Genomic DNA, 14,671 nt, shown 5'->3' with positions numbered 1-14,671 from the left:
AGAAAGAGCCCCAAGTTTTCATAATACAGATTTAAAACACAGCAGCTCTGAAATACTTCCCCTTGGATTTTATTTCTGAAGGAGCTGTGGGTATCAATCTTATTTCACTGTTGATTTAGCATTCAAACACTGGACTGAAATGTTGTCTAGTTTCACTCTGCCTTCTGCAAAAAATTCTTGATGGACAAGCTAGTTACACTTTTTGCCAGCCCCTGTGAGTGTAAGTTATCAGAAGAGTTGCTCCTCTTTTCTCGAGTAATAAAGACAGAAGATATCAGCCTGCCTTGCATAGTCTCGTATTTTGGTGGAAATCAGCATTTAAAGTGTTACATCTTAAAGCCCAAAGGAGAAGGAAGCTTCATGGAAGATAGTTCTTCATTTATATGCAAGACTCCTGTTGCCATCCATAAATCGCTCAGGCTGCTATTATAACCCAGAACAAGCTGGCATCACCCCTAAATACAGAAGACTGTGCAAAAGATAAACAGAACAAAACCAATAAAGAAGTCATTAAAACACCTAGATGATAAAATGCTTGAAAAATATTTCCCTAATTTCCTATGGCAAGACAGTGACTGAGCAATAAATCAAAGCTATTCTTCTACAGCGGATGTTCAGGGAGAAGGCAGTACAATTTGTTAACATGAAGGACTGCAACTTTTACAGTAATGGGGAAAAGCAGAAAACTGATCACTGCCCTCAGTTATTTCAAAGGCACTCTTCCTTCCCTCCATCAAGAAAAAAAACGACAAACCCCTTGTTTTTAACAGAATCAATGTAAGTTAATAGAATGTGGTTTTAATGCTAGATTTCATTTAATTAACTCTTAGCTTTTTCTGTGTTACGTTTCCATTGCTAAAAAACTAAAACTGTGGATTGTGCTGGATGAATAGGTTAAATTGTTTCTTTGTCAAAAGTAACTTTCACCAGCACATAAATGTTCATGTTACAGTCTTTGTATCATGGAAAACAAATAGTTATTCAAAGCCAACAACTCTGGTCCATTATGTGCTCCTCAGTGATGATACACAAGAAACAATGACAGAGAAACAGACAGAATTTGCTTTGAAGTCTACAAAAACAAAAACAAAAACAAACAAACAAAAAAACCCTACAGCATTCATTGCATTAAGAAATTTTGAAATCTACCAGTTTTCACGCTATCTTTTTGCCCTGCCACTCTGTCAACTTCATCTGAACATGCCTGAGGTCTGCAATAAGTAGTGGGATGAAAATGGCTGTAATAAACAACAAGAAAAATAATACCTAACACCAGACTCAAAATAGTTAAGATGCCCACAATTGTAAAACATATTTCTTCAATAATGGAAGGTTTCCAGAACATATATACAAACAAAATACTTAGAGTTACTACAGTGTGAGTAGCATAATAAATAGAAATGCAAACTTTTGTTCTTCTCCCCTTTATGTTAAAAAATGAAAAAATTAGAATGATTCCAACTACAGTTCTGTACAGATATTCCATCTTCGCAGATTTGCAAAATGTTGTATGCTGTTTCCAAGTCCAAGTGAAGCCACAGAGCCAAAGAAATACCAGCAGAATTACAGAAATTCTGACGCTTAGTAGAGCGATCAATGAAATACTGAGTATCCAAGAAGTGATGGTAAGCAATTTATAGAAGACATACGTGAGCTTGGATAGCATACGAAATTTATCTTTTTCAGGCAGAGATTTTCGTAGCGATACCTGATAATCAACCATTGATAAGGAGATACCACAAAAAGACATAATAATGGCAGCATCTAAACAAAACACAAGGAAAAATGTTAAACCAGGGAAAAAGATATGTGTTTTACACTATGATTTCTGAATGAAGTTTTAGAAAATTTCATGCTTTCCTAACATTTTCTTTATCCCAGTTTTATATTTACTCTCTGCTCCAAAGCAAGTCACCTTAATTTTAAGGTTCACTTTAGTTACTTAAATCTAGGCATCTGATGCTGTTTGGTATGCTTATATTATCCTGCCCAGCCCCTGATCCTTAATGGCCTTGCCTAAGTTGCATTGCCATCTCCATACTCAGGTGACTTAGAAATTCCCAAAGTACTGCAAATAGACCATAAAAATTTAAGTTTCAGCAACTGATATTTGCAAGTCTGTGGTATCTAAAATGTAGAAATCTATAACTAAGACTTGGTCCTTCACATGGTCATATCTAAGATGAGATTTGCTGGATCCTTTTCCCTGAGTAAATTTTGACTCCATGGACTTCGAAGGAATGCTAGACATCAGTGCAGGTAGCCCCATTTAGTTAGATAAATTCCAACCATGAATAAGTCAATGTCCTGCCAATAATTCTACTAGTTTTAGAGCTGGAAATGATATAGCTGCTTTCTTGCTTCTGAGAGTTGAACCAGTATCTCTTCACCATATTTCATTTTACAATGCTGACATATCCTTAGATTTATTTCTGACTCTGTCCCTCACCTGTAATATGGCTGATGGTAGTGAAAGCTCATGGGGCTGCTTTAGTTATGTTACTGATTTCCAAATGCCTAGCTAGTAGTTTTAAAAGAATCTATAAGCAAGACTACACAAATCATACCGCTTTGCAAATTACATGCTAATTGCATTTAAGACCTTATTTTCAAGTGATACACCATTATGTTTCTATTAGATATTATGACTTTTTATATTTATGATATATACTATTTATCTATGACTTTTCATTTTTATAGTAAAATCTTCTTTCTCACCAATTTAGCAGAATGGACCATCTACTAGAGAGAAATTCTAATTAAATGCAGAGTAATAATACAGTGGACTGTATGTTTTCCAAGGTATGTGTAAAATGTTATCCAGTCACAAGTTGGTTTTAGGTAAGATACTCAACTTGCAACATAAGGAAAAAGACAGACTTACATTGATAGAAATGTGTTTTGTCGTGTTCCATGAGGATGTAAATCTGAAGAAAAAGTCGTGGTATGATCTTAAGAAAAGTCTTGAACACCCTGAGCATGTTAATATCAGTCACTGCATCAATAGCTTGTTTTTGAATGAAGATGGAAGGGTCTGCTTCTGATGCATCTCTGCTGCTTGTTTGTTTAAAAGCAGCTTGGCAGCCATATTTCAAAGCAAACCAATACCTATTAAAAAAAGGACACTTGATTAGGCAGCACTTTTTAGAAGACTAACTCAATAAAATGACACAGCCTTACAACAACTTCTTCCATCTTCTACTCAGGTAAAATTTTGTCTGATATCTGTCTGGTATCAGTGATACCAGAGAATCATTTAAGCCCAGCAATACCATGCAATAAGAAAACGAATAAGAACAGAATGAGACTTGTCTGAATAAAAATTACAAGCTTTATTTTTTAGGTTCTTTTTTCTTTAAAAGTACTGCATTTCTGAAAATTCCCTCAGCATCTCTCCTCAGTCTCTCTTTGAAATACTCATTCACTTTCTTTGTATCCTTTTCAGGGTATTAGTGAATATCCAGCTGTGAACATCCACACCTATGTAAGTAGAATATAGATCCATAAGCCCCAACTATAATACCTGATGAATTGCAAATATAAAAGAGACTTTAAAAAAAAAACTACTACATTGTTACTTTCTAAATACATAGGAAGACTTATATTTCAGAAAATAGTTTTCAAGACACATGGATTCCTGGGTCGAAAGATGCTGTTAACAATCTGAGTGGTTTTACATGAGGAAGCCATTTGCCTTGGCAAATGAGTGCACCTGAATGACTTTTAGAACAGTTCTGGTTTATTTTTTTATTAAGCCTAAATTAACACTTTCTTTTAAGGAGCAGTAAATGCAAGGATACATGGAATTAGTCAGTTACGAGTGGTGTTCATTCCATGTTGTAAATAACATATTCTGTTCACGATATACCTAATGCTTTGCTTGGAGATAAACCTAGCTCTTATTCCCATCTTCAAGACCTTTGCTTCAGGCTTGGAAGTGTGGTTAGCACTTTATAGGGGAAAGAACACAAGTTTTAATCATAAACTCTTTTGGTAATTAACAGAGGAGCTAGGTGTTGTACATGTTAATCTTTACATCTGAGTTTGGGAAAACAGGATGGTGGCTCTAACCTGATGTTCTAACCAGAACTCCAGATGGTGGAAATTATAATATTTGTGCTGCTCCTAATGGACTCAGATACAGAGCCACATAGCCCTGGTGAGTGATCTGATTCAGTGCATTACTGTTTTGGAAGTCAGGAAAGGTAGGAAATGCTCTTTTCTGTTATAAACTAAAGGGAGCAATTGCAGAAGTGGGTTTCACAGCGAAAGACCTCTTTCCAGTGAAGTGTTCAGCAACAAAGATTCTTTTGGAACTAGTAAACAAATGAAAGCAGGGAGAAGTATCTTCATTAGTATGCATGTAAATCCTGCCTTGAAGCAAATCAATGCTTGCTCTCTTCTGCTGGTAACTTGACTTCAAGTGGTCATTAACACTGGCTGGGCAGATTGCAGCCTAAGCTTTGTAACTCTGCAGCACTGCAATAAGCACTGTTATTGCTGATAACTTGGCATGAGCTTTGCAACGCCTCAGAGCTGAGGTTTGCCAGGCTTGCTCTGTTTGAAATTTTCTTGACCCGTCTGTACTTTGTATTGCTTGGTTTAGCTTGGGTTTTCTGCAGCAAAACTGGTGATTTCTTCCAACTGACCAGGTGGCTGATTTGTTTTACTTTTCTTTTTTTTTTCACTTTTGTGTCATACAGTCAGTGTTTTTGATAGGTAACAGTAACAGTCAGGTATGCATCAAATGAGATATTTATTACATACATGATGATGCAGGATAGAGAAATCTAGTCTTGCTATGATAGCAGAGGTCCTGAGATATGGAGAGATAAGATACAGTGTAGAAAAGCACATACATAGAATGATAAGGGATGGCTTGAAAAAAAGGGACAGGAATGAAAAAATATGTGTGTAATAATTTTAACTGTAGTATGTATACTATTATTATTACTGAAGATTTTTATGCATAGAAGTATTCTTTCTTTGCCTGTAATAAATAGATCTAGACTAATAATGAGTCTTGGAATCAACTGTTAGAATTTCACTTATATTGAGTTCTTGGCTTTATAGATACATAAATCCATATGTTTGTCCATAAACAGGATTTTTATCAGAGCAGCCTTCAGACATCACTTCCAAGCCTATTTCTGTCTATTTAGTTCCCAGATGTTTTGAGCTTCTAATATTCTTCTCCAATGAACCCATTTTGACTATAACCAGCAGGCAAGGACAACATAAGTAGTCCTTTTTTAAGAAAACTCACTGTTATTCAGCCAACCTTTCTAGCCTTGCAAAGACTACTGGAGCCTTTCCCCCTCAAAAGAAAACCTAATTTAGTAAATAAATTATGACAGTTGCATCATTCATTTGGATCTATTTTCTTGAGAAATTAAGCAGAACATCACAGGCCAACACTTGATTATCTTAGACAGTTGTACAAGACTGCTTATACAAAGACTGAGACAGGCAAGGTCCTATGCTTTAACTTGCCTCCTGCTTACATTCCCTAATGCTGCATCTGAGATAACTTCAAGATTCATGCTAAAGTGCAGCTTCCTAATTGCCTGACCATCCACAGGATCACACACACCACGGACCTGATGAAACTCACACCGTTGCATTTACCACTTGTAGAAAACAGAGGGCAGCAGATCATTAGACACCCAGATCTCTCGGGATCATCTCATCCCGGTATAACACTGGAGCACAGTATTCTTCTGCTTACTTAGGCAGCTAAGAAGAATCCCTGACTCCTTCAGAGGTTAAAAGTTTAACACCTTCACCACCTTTAAAAACCAAATCCTTTGACCACAGGGAAAGCAGTGTAGGGGTCTCTTCCACAGCTACAGGCAAGACAGCCAGGATTAGCAGGTCCTGGGTTAAGTGCATGCTAGAGGATTCATGACTTTGTCCCTGCTATGTTAAGGCATTGCCCTCATACAAGAGTATGTGAGAATTGCAACATGGTAGGAGTAGGTGTGGAGCAGCTTTGTTACTATTCAAGAGCCTCAGGGGAAGAGCCTTTACTCTTCTCCTTGCAAAGATTCATAGACTGCATCCCTGCCATTCAGGCCATGTGTTGGTTCCATGAGCTGGCTCTAGATCTATTATTTACTCACAAAGGAAATTTGTTTTTATTTTTATGTTTTTGTGTATTTATCTTATTGTTCCCTGAATAATCACTCATAAGGAAAGAACTGAACTGTTTGGCAAGGCATCTATTGCTTTTTCTGTTTATAAAACAATTAGTATTCCAAAACATCTGGTTCTTGCATTCAAGATGTAAAAAATATGGAAAGTTTGCAATGTTTTCAAGAAAAAACAATTGGGTAGACTGATCTGCTAGTTGTCCATGGACTCACTCACCAGAGCCTGTGTTTGTCCAAGCAGCAAGAAGTGGAAACCAGCTGCAAAAATTTTGAGCTGCAGAGCTCACAGCTGAGATGGCAGGTGATATGCAAGGCAAGAAATGTCCTAAAAGGAATATTTCAGCTGGATGCATACCTGAAATCACTTGTCAGTTTTCAAAGCACATTCCTTCTGAGCACTGTATACTAGGTTTATACTGCTACAAGGTGGTACACTGTGTATTTGTCCCTCGTTGTAGCGGTTTTGGTTAGTCCACTCTGACTTTGAATTCTGTATAGAATGCATGTTTTTTTCAAGTCCAAATAATTCTACTGCTTTAACTATATATTAAGCAAGGTGGCATTCTCTGAGCTGCACAAGCTTATGTTACTTACTGTAGTTCACTGTGACAAATTTTCATATTTTAAGAGTATTTTGAGTTTACACCCTCATTCTCATCTGCCCATTTGGCATGCAATATATGACATTTTAGGAAGTGCTCAGAGCCAACTTTTAGACCTCGTGTTGAACTATGTTCCCAGCCTAGGGCAAAGTTCAGTCCATAGTAAAGGGTAGGTCAGGTTGAAATTTGCTCCTTTATCATGCCCATGGCTCACTTAAACCCTGTGCCTGCTCTGAAACTATTCTGGTTATATCTCTCAAATCTATTTTCCTATAATATATCTATATCTATAGAAGTTCTGTGCTTCAATATTCATAAACTGTAAAAAGTCTTTTTAAAAGGTACTACAACTGTAATAAAAATACATTAATTTAAAGTAATGGATTAGTTATGTATTTTAAGTAGAGGTACATCCTAAATGGAATATGAAATGGTTAAGTCAATAATATAGACAAATGAAGGTTTACCATTTACTTTTTTTCCCCATAAATTCATTAAAGAGAATATGGTTTTTACCATTTCAATGTATATAAGATACTTGGAGGCCAACAGAGTAAAAAACCTACAATTTCTTTACAACTGGAATCATCATATGTGAATGGCAAAGAATTATCAGTGTCTCTAAGTAACATTCACTTTGATAGGAGAACAAAAAAATGGTTTCTGCCTTTGTAGTGTTGCTTTGTGGAGAACACAAATGACAGGGCTCCTACTTATTATAAACACTCATGGAAACACAGCTCCACTGTCTCTCTGTTCTTGAGATGTTCCTACACACTCATCATCATTTCACAAGTGATGAACTTTGATCCTGTAAAATTAGGAAGGCTTTGTCTCTGGCTGGGAATTCACAGGGGTGACAGCTATTTGGTTTTGTTGCTTCATGGCCTTCACATGTGACAAGCAAGCTGCCTTGCCAGTGTTTCCATATCGCATGCTTCCCCTCAGATTTCCACTGACTTGGCAACACAATCCCAGTATTATACTACACCGATAAATATTTGGATGACATTTAGTAGTTCATACAGGCAGGTTGCAAGTGGCCTGGCAATAATGACTAAATTCTGGTCATGCAGTCACACCTTTCAGCATAGTATAAATCTTTATCAAAGAAAAATTACTCTGTGCTGCATGTCAAACTTCACCTTCTAAGTATCAAAAATACTTGGATTAAATCCATGAAACTGATGCACTAAGTCAATACTTAGGTCAGTAAATTTATATTAAGAAAATGTGATCAAACACATAGAATCACAGAATCATTTAGTTTGGAAAAGATCTTTAAGACCATCAAGTACAACCATTGCTCTAGCACTATCAAGTCCATCACTAAACCATGTCCCTAAGTGTCACATCTACATGTCTTTTCAGTATCTCCAGAGATGGAGACTCAATTACTTCCTTGGGCGCCTATTCCAATGCTTGTCAACTCTTTCAGAGAAGAAAATTTTCCTAATATCCAATCCAAACTTTCCCAGCATAAGTTGGGGCCATTTCCTCTCATCCTGTCACTTGTTACTTGAGAGAAGAGACTGACCCCCACCTGACTGCAACCTGCTTTCATTTGTAGAGAGCAGTAAAAGTCTGACACAGGATGTAACTTAACCTCTGTCACATCTCCAAACCAGATGACCCATCCTCCTCATTATTATTCAGTTCCACTTGCAGAGTCTCATACCTGTTATGCCAGGGCACCTGTGAATGTGGGGTAGTCACAGGGGCACCTGCTGCACTGGGCAGGAACTTGTTGCCATAGCCCCCTAACCTTAAGTCACTGTGCTCAGCCAGGTGAAAAGTGGATAGGGAATCATCCATATCATGCATCCTGCCTGCCTGTGGGGCTGTCTCAGGAAAGGGTGTGAATCTAGCAGCCTGTGTCTCTCTTTCTGTCTATCCCTGATACTCCTCAACCTCCTCACCTCCTCCCAGAGCTCTGTCACTAAGCAGTGGAGTTCCTTTACCAGAGTGCATCTCTCACAGGTGTGCTCACTGCTGCCAGCTGGTACTGCTTCAGAGCAGGGCTCACCCTGCAGCCCGTCACCTACATTGGCTCGGAATTTTTCTCACTGCCTTTTAGAAATATGTCAGGAAATAACCTCAGTTTCAGCAAAGCGCTCACATTTACTCTGATACCTCATGGATTTAGAATTAATCTTTACAAATATGCAAAAAAATCTTTTTCATCTGCTTCTATTCAAAGTTGCAGGGCATTCTGAGGTACCTTTAAGCATCAAGAGGCACAACAGCAGCTGCCAGTAACACAGCAGCTGCTGCCTACGTGACCTTCTATTCTGACAGCAAAAGTTATGACTTGCCAATGTTTAGTCTCCCACAGGTGTGTCTTTGGCTGATGAAGCTCACAGCTACACTTCAGACAGCTCCAGAATTCATACGGTGCCCTAAGGAAATGTCCCATTCTCCCACATCCCTGACTGTGTTACTGTCTTAATACTGTCTGTTATGTCAAGACTGTTCTCCATTCAACAAACATCTGTGTGAGCCATTTAGATGGGTCAGGCTGAATATAATTTTATTCAGCATAGTTGATGTGTACATTTTTAACTTAATTTTGTCTCCTTGCAGAACATACTATTTCATATGAAATCTAATTGCAGGTATACACTCTTTCCAATAAAAGAAACTAAAGCCTTCTTAGATAAGAAATACTTTAATTTCATTTTCCTCTGATTTTATATATGTTGCATATATTTATATACATATATATACAAATATGATTTTCATAGTTATTACTTAGCACTGTCAGTGTGACAGCAAAACCAAACTGATTCCCATTGTTCTGTGCACTGCACAAACCTCCAGTACCCAAAGGGTACCAGTTTGTAAGTCACCAGTTCCAGTACCTAAAGAGAACCTAGAAGAAAGCTGAAGAGGGACTTTGTACAAGAGTATGGAGTGATAGGACAAGGGGGAATGGCTTCAAACTAAAAGATGGTAGGTTAAGAACAAGATATTAGGATGAAACTCTTCCCTGTTAGGGTGGTGATGCACAGGTTACCCAGAGCAGCTGTGGATGCCCCATCCCTGCAAGTGCTCAAGGCCACGTTGGATGGGGCTTTGAGCAGCCTGCTCAAGTGGAAGGTTTCTCTACCCATGGCAGGGGGGTTGGAATGAGACGATTTTTAAGGTCACCTTCCAAACCAAACCATTCTAGGAGTCTAAGTTCAAAGATGGAGCAGGAGGTGTAAAAGGATTTGAAAGAGGGAAGAAGGAAGGAAAGAAAAAAAGAAAAAAATGAAAAAAGATAATTTGGTAAGGTGTGTTCACATCTTATAATTTCAAGCATCCAGAGTTCACTGATCAAATCTTATTTACTGGTAAGGCCCTCATTTTCCTCTTTGAATGAACAATATGGGTTCCTGCCCCAAATGACTTTCTGGAGAATCTTACCTTAACAAGTGTGACCTGACAGAATCTATTTTTATCCATTTACTGCAGAGATAAACCTGAGTGACTTGTTGTCTAAACTAACTGCATAAATCAGATGACTAAGAGGGAGAACAGGAGGAAGTTGTACCTTGATACACCTAAGAAAAACACGTATAATAAGAAGTATGTAATAGTTAATCACAAAGGCACAAGCACAGATGCCAGCTTGCTGTTACCAGCTTATATGTTAAATTATGCTTTATAACATTGCTGAATTGTGAGGAGTGGCTGGAAGAACTTTGTAACTTATACATAACATCTTGGAAATTTTCCAAGCATAAGTAGCAGCATAGGAGAGAAAATATCATTTGTGCAAAAAAGAACAAGCGACCAAGTTGACAACACTGTCAGAGTAAAGAAAAAAATACTGTTTACTAGATAATAAGCCACTCAGAGAATATGGAGCTAATTCTGGGAAAGATTCCAAATTATAGAAATTCCTGGTAAGAGATATTCATTGGAAAGGGTATGAGTTCAGGTAAATCCAAGAGTTTTGCGGATTGCTTCAGAGTTAAGGTAATCCACTATGCAACAAAGTTTCCTATCACCATTAAGTGCTGCAAGTATTTTTACTAACTATTCAGCTATTCATTTCTCTCCTGAATCTTGGGGAGTTTTCTACATATGGTTAGACACTCAGGTTCAAACATAACCTCTTCAGCTGTCTCAGCTGCTTAGTGTGCCTAACATCGCTTTGAAAACTTGTATTTATCAGTTGCAACAGCAGTACACTTCAAAGCAATCGTTTTTATTAAGTATGCCCCATCAAATGGCTGATTAATTAAATAGAGCTGGGTTGTGAATGATAAAAATCATTCCTTACAGGTATATGAAAGAAGAATTACATGTCCATCAAAACCTGACAAAATTTACCACTGGCATAACCAGACAAAAATCCTTTTGTTTTCATGGAGCAGTAATTGTTAAGGCCAGAATTGGTCTTGTCCCTGAAGCCATACTAGGCACTTCTTAATAACTGCCCTAAAGCAACATGATTTCTCATTTGAAAATAAATTTTAAAATGTGCTTACCTTATAAAAATTCCACACTGAAAGAGATGAACTAGAAAAACCAATTTCAGCTTCCCAGTATCAGTACCTTCCCAGTCATTTTTAAACCACTCATAACTAAATATCTGAGTTATTAATGATGAAAGACCTCTAAAACACAGTATCAATATACTCCAAGAATATTGTCCTTGACAGAAATATCTACTAGCTACCCAAAAGTCCACTCCAATATCAACTACATAAATTATCATTCCACCAACTAAAAAAAAAAAATTCTGCTTAGTAAATTTCATCATGTGTGGAACTTTCACTGTTGTCATTCTCTCCTTACTTCATGTAAAGGAATCTAAATGCTCTCCTACAATGGAGTCTTTTTCCTGACGATAGCCCCTGCTCATAAGGTTTTATACAAAGAAAAGTTGGGTTATCCATTTTTAGTATGGCAAAGGGACTTGCATTTTTCCGTGCTCTTGATTTAAATATTAAATTAACTTCTAAAATACACATCTATTTTGAAAAAGATAAATGTAAATTGTCTTTAATTGATGGAGTCATTCTTCATTACTGGTTCCTAAAAAGAAGAAGAAAAAAAAGAAGATTAGCAGTAAGAATATCTTCATCATTTAAAATATCATACAGCAATTCTCATGACCATTTGAACAGGCAAGTACAAAATGCAGAATGTGCTGAGATAGTGGGGAACAATCAGCCCAAGAGACCTGCATTTCTGAACCTGCTGAGGTCGCCCACTCTCCCAAACAGTGACTCTCCACTCAAGCAGCTATTGAGATAATTCCTAAGAGTTGCAAAACGCTAAAAAGCAAGCAAGTTTTTAAAAGCAGCTTATGGAAAAAAAGACTGATTCCGTCCCAGAACTTTCTTAATTTCTTAGTTCTTCTCCTTCACTGTACACAGCACAAAACATTGAGAAAACTTTTGTCCTAAGTATACACCATGGTATCAGAATATGCATAATTTGGCAGTTTCTGATTGTGTTACTGCATTTGTGTGCTTACATCCAGTGTTTTTATCATTCCTGCTTGGTGTTCCACATGCAGTAAGAAAGTGCTGAATAGGATGGCAGCTCTCCTGTTAAAGAGGCTTGTAAAGAGGCAGACCTAGACCAGTCTTTACCTCTTTGAGAAATGTCTTCCAAGTTGTGTGTAGCTACACATAGATGATTTAACCACATAGTTCACTGCAAATAGAATTAGTTTGTAGTCAGAACTACATTTTACATTGCCCAACAGTGCAAGGATTCTTGTGACCTCTTTGGGTAGTCCTTAAACATCTTTCTTCTGTAGATCTGTGGTATTTGCTAGGTGAAACAGAAAAGCTATAAGGCAGTACATTTTTTTTTCTCATTCATGTCCACCTCTGCAAAGCTATAAAGTTAAAATTACAAAGTCTCTTTATTTCATTTACATATCTTTGGAAAAAGCTGCTGGCAGCAAACCCAAAGGATGGGATGCAGGACATGCCAAAGCTGGGCTGGTGCCAGTGCCAGTGCCAAACAGCTGCAGGCAATACATGAGGAACAGCTGCGCCAGGGAACTTGGAGCAGGGGAAGGGCATGTGGAGGCAGGTCCCTTTGGATTTTGTGAATTTATACACACTGCCACCGAGGAATGAAATGAGAGAATTGGTTAATAACCCATAAACAAAGGTAATTACTGTTCTTTGCTTGGGTTGACTCAGCTTATCTTCACTGTGACCTAGGTACAAACCCAAAAAAGAGAACTTAAGGTCTTAATTTCTTAATGAAGACAAGTGGGAATATAACAGCCTGAAAAGGTACTGAGTGTATGGATTATTTTTTTGGATCTAAGCCTTAGCTATTTCTAGCCTCTCGTTCTATCTCCTACTTAGGTTTCATGTCCTGGCCCAGAAGAGGTCAGAAAGATCAGGCTGGAAAGGAAAGCTGGGATAGTTGGAATCCTTTCTCTGTTCTTTCCTATTCTCTCCAGTAAAATACCACTAATCTCCTACAAATCACTAGCACAATTTATATCCAATTCACAGATTCTGGGAAGTGGACTTCAATACAAAGTCCAGCATAAAATGAACTCTGTGTTTACAAACACAAAAAGACAAGTTAACCATGAGCCAGCAATGTCTCAGTGTGGCCAAGAAGGCAAATGGCATTGTGGGGTGCACTATGAACAGTGTGGCCAGCAGGTCGCGAGTGGTTGTTCTCGCCTTCTACTCTGACCTGATGGGGCTGCATCTGGAGTACTGCGTCCTGTTCTGAGCTTCCCGGTTCAATAAAGGCAAGGAATAACTGGAGCGGGTCCAGCAGAGGGTTACAAAGATGTTTAGGGGACTGCAGCATCTCTCTCATGAGGACAGGCTGAGCGAGCTGGTTCTGTTCAAGCTGGAGAAGAGGCAGCTGAGAGGGGATCTTACCAATGAGCACAAATATCTTAAGGCCAGGTGTCAAGAAGATGGGATCAGATTCTTTTCAGTGATGCCCAGCAACAGGACAATGGTCAGAGGGCACAAACTGAAACACAGGGAGTTTCATCTGAATATGAGGAAAAACTTTACTTTGAGGGTGATAGAGCACTGAAACAGGCTGCCCAGTGGTTGTGAAGTCTCCTTCTCTGGAGATATTCAAAACCTGCCTGGATGCAATCCTGTGCAACCTGTTACAGGGAACCTGCTGTAGCAGTGGGGTTGGATTAGGCAACCTTCAGAAGTCCCTTCCAACCCCAATTGCTTTGTGACTCTGAATTTTTTATATTTGAAAATTTGTGTATGAACCAACTTTAAGAGTTTATTACTAGGGTTCATTCAAGAAAATTCCAAAGGAAACTGTATTTACTCTATATAACAACATGTCATTCTGCAACTTGAGTACCACCTTTGTCAAGTTGTATCCATGGTTTTTAGAACAGATTAAAAACAAAAACAACATTAAACAAAACAAAACAAGCAAGTTCACTATTTGACTTTACAGGAAGAACAACAGTTACATGTTGGTCAATATACCTGGATTCAAACAGAAAGTTCTTTTAGAGACAAATTAGAGCCAAATTAGGCAAAATACCAAGGTTCACATTTAATGACTAATACTGTACCAGACATTCAAGTGGCAAGGAGTAGCCTCTAATTTTGCATCTGAAATTAATAAAAAAGTAACAGGATTCCTCCCTCTTTACAACTTCACTATCGTTTTTGTATGCATGCACTTCACAAACAGGAATATGAGAAAGAAAGTTTTACAGGCAGACTCCTCTGAAATAACAGCATGTAGAGTAGCTGTGAGCCAGGTGATTTCTCCTTCTGACAAGCCTACCGTCCAAACTACTGTCATGTCAGCAGTCTGCAGATCTGTCTGGACAGGACATCTTGGTGCTATTTGAAGCCATCAGGTAAGCTGAGATAAATGAAGAGCCACACTATATCAAGCATGTCAGCTTGCTCACTGTCTCACAATTGTTTTGGATAAGAAATCTCG

The 14,671-nt window shown here is 38.0% G+C and overlaps 1 protein-coding gene across 1 annotated transcript; it reads right to left on the bottom strand.

Annotated features, from left to right (window-relative positions):
* Positions 1 to 1,120: 1,120 nt before the first annotated feature.
* Positions 1,121 to 11,609, bottom strand: XKR9 (XK related 9). Its single transcript, XM_069005989.1, is given in 3 exon segments — positions 1,121 to 1,764; positions 2,885 to 3,108; positions 11,233 to 11,609. Coding segments are annotated over 3 exon segments (1,245 nt in total).
* Between the last annotated feature and the right edge of the window lie 3,062 nt (positions 11,610 to 14,671).

The sequence above is a fragment of the Aphelocoma coerulescens genome, chromosome 2 (genome assembly GCF_041296385.1).
Source record: "Aphelocoma coerulescens isolate FSJ_1873_10779 chromosome 2, UR_Acoe_1.0, whole genome shotgun sequence".
NCBI lineage: Eukaryota > Metazoa > Chordata > Aves > Passeriformes > Corvidae > Aphelocoma > Aphelocoma coerulescens.
Note: the sequence above shows the minus strand (reverse complement) of the source record. Positions and strands in the feature narration are given on the sequence as shown.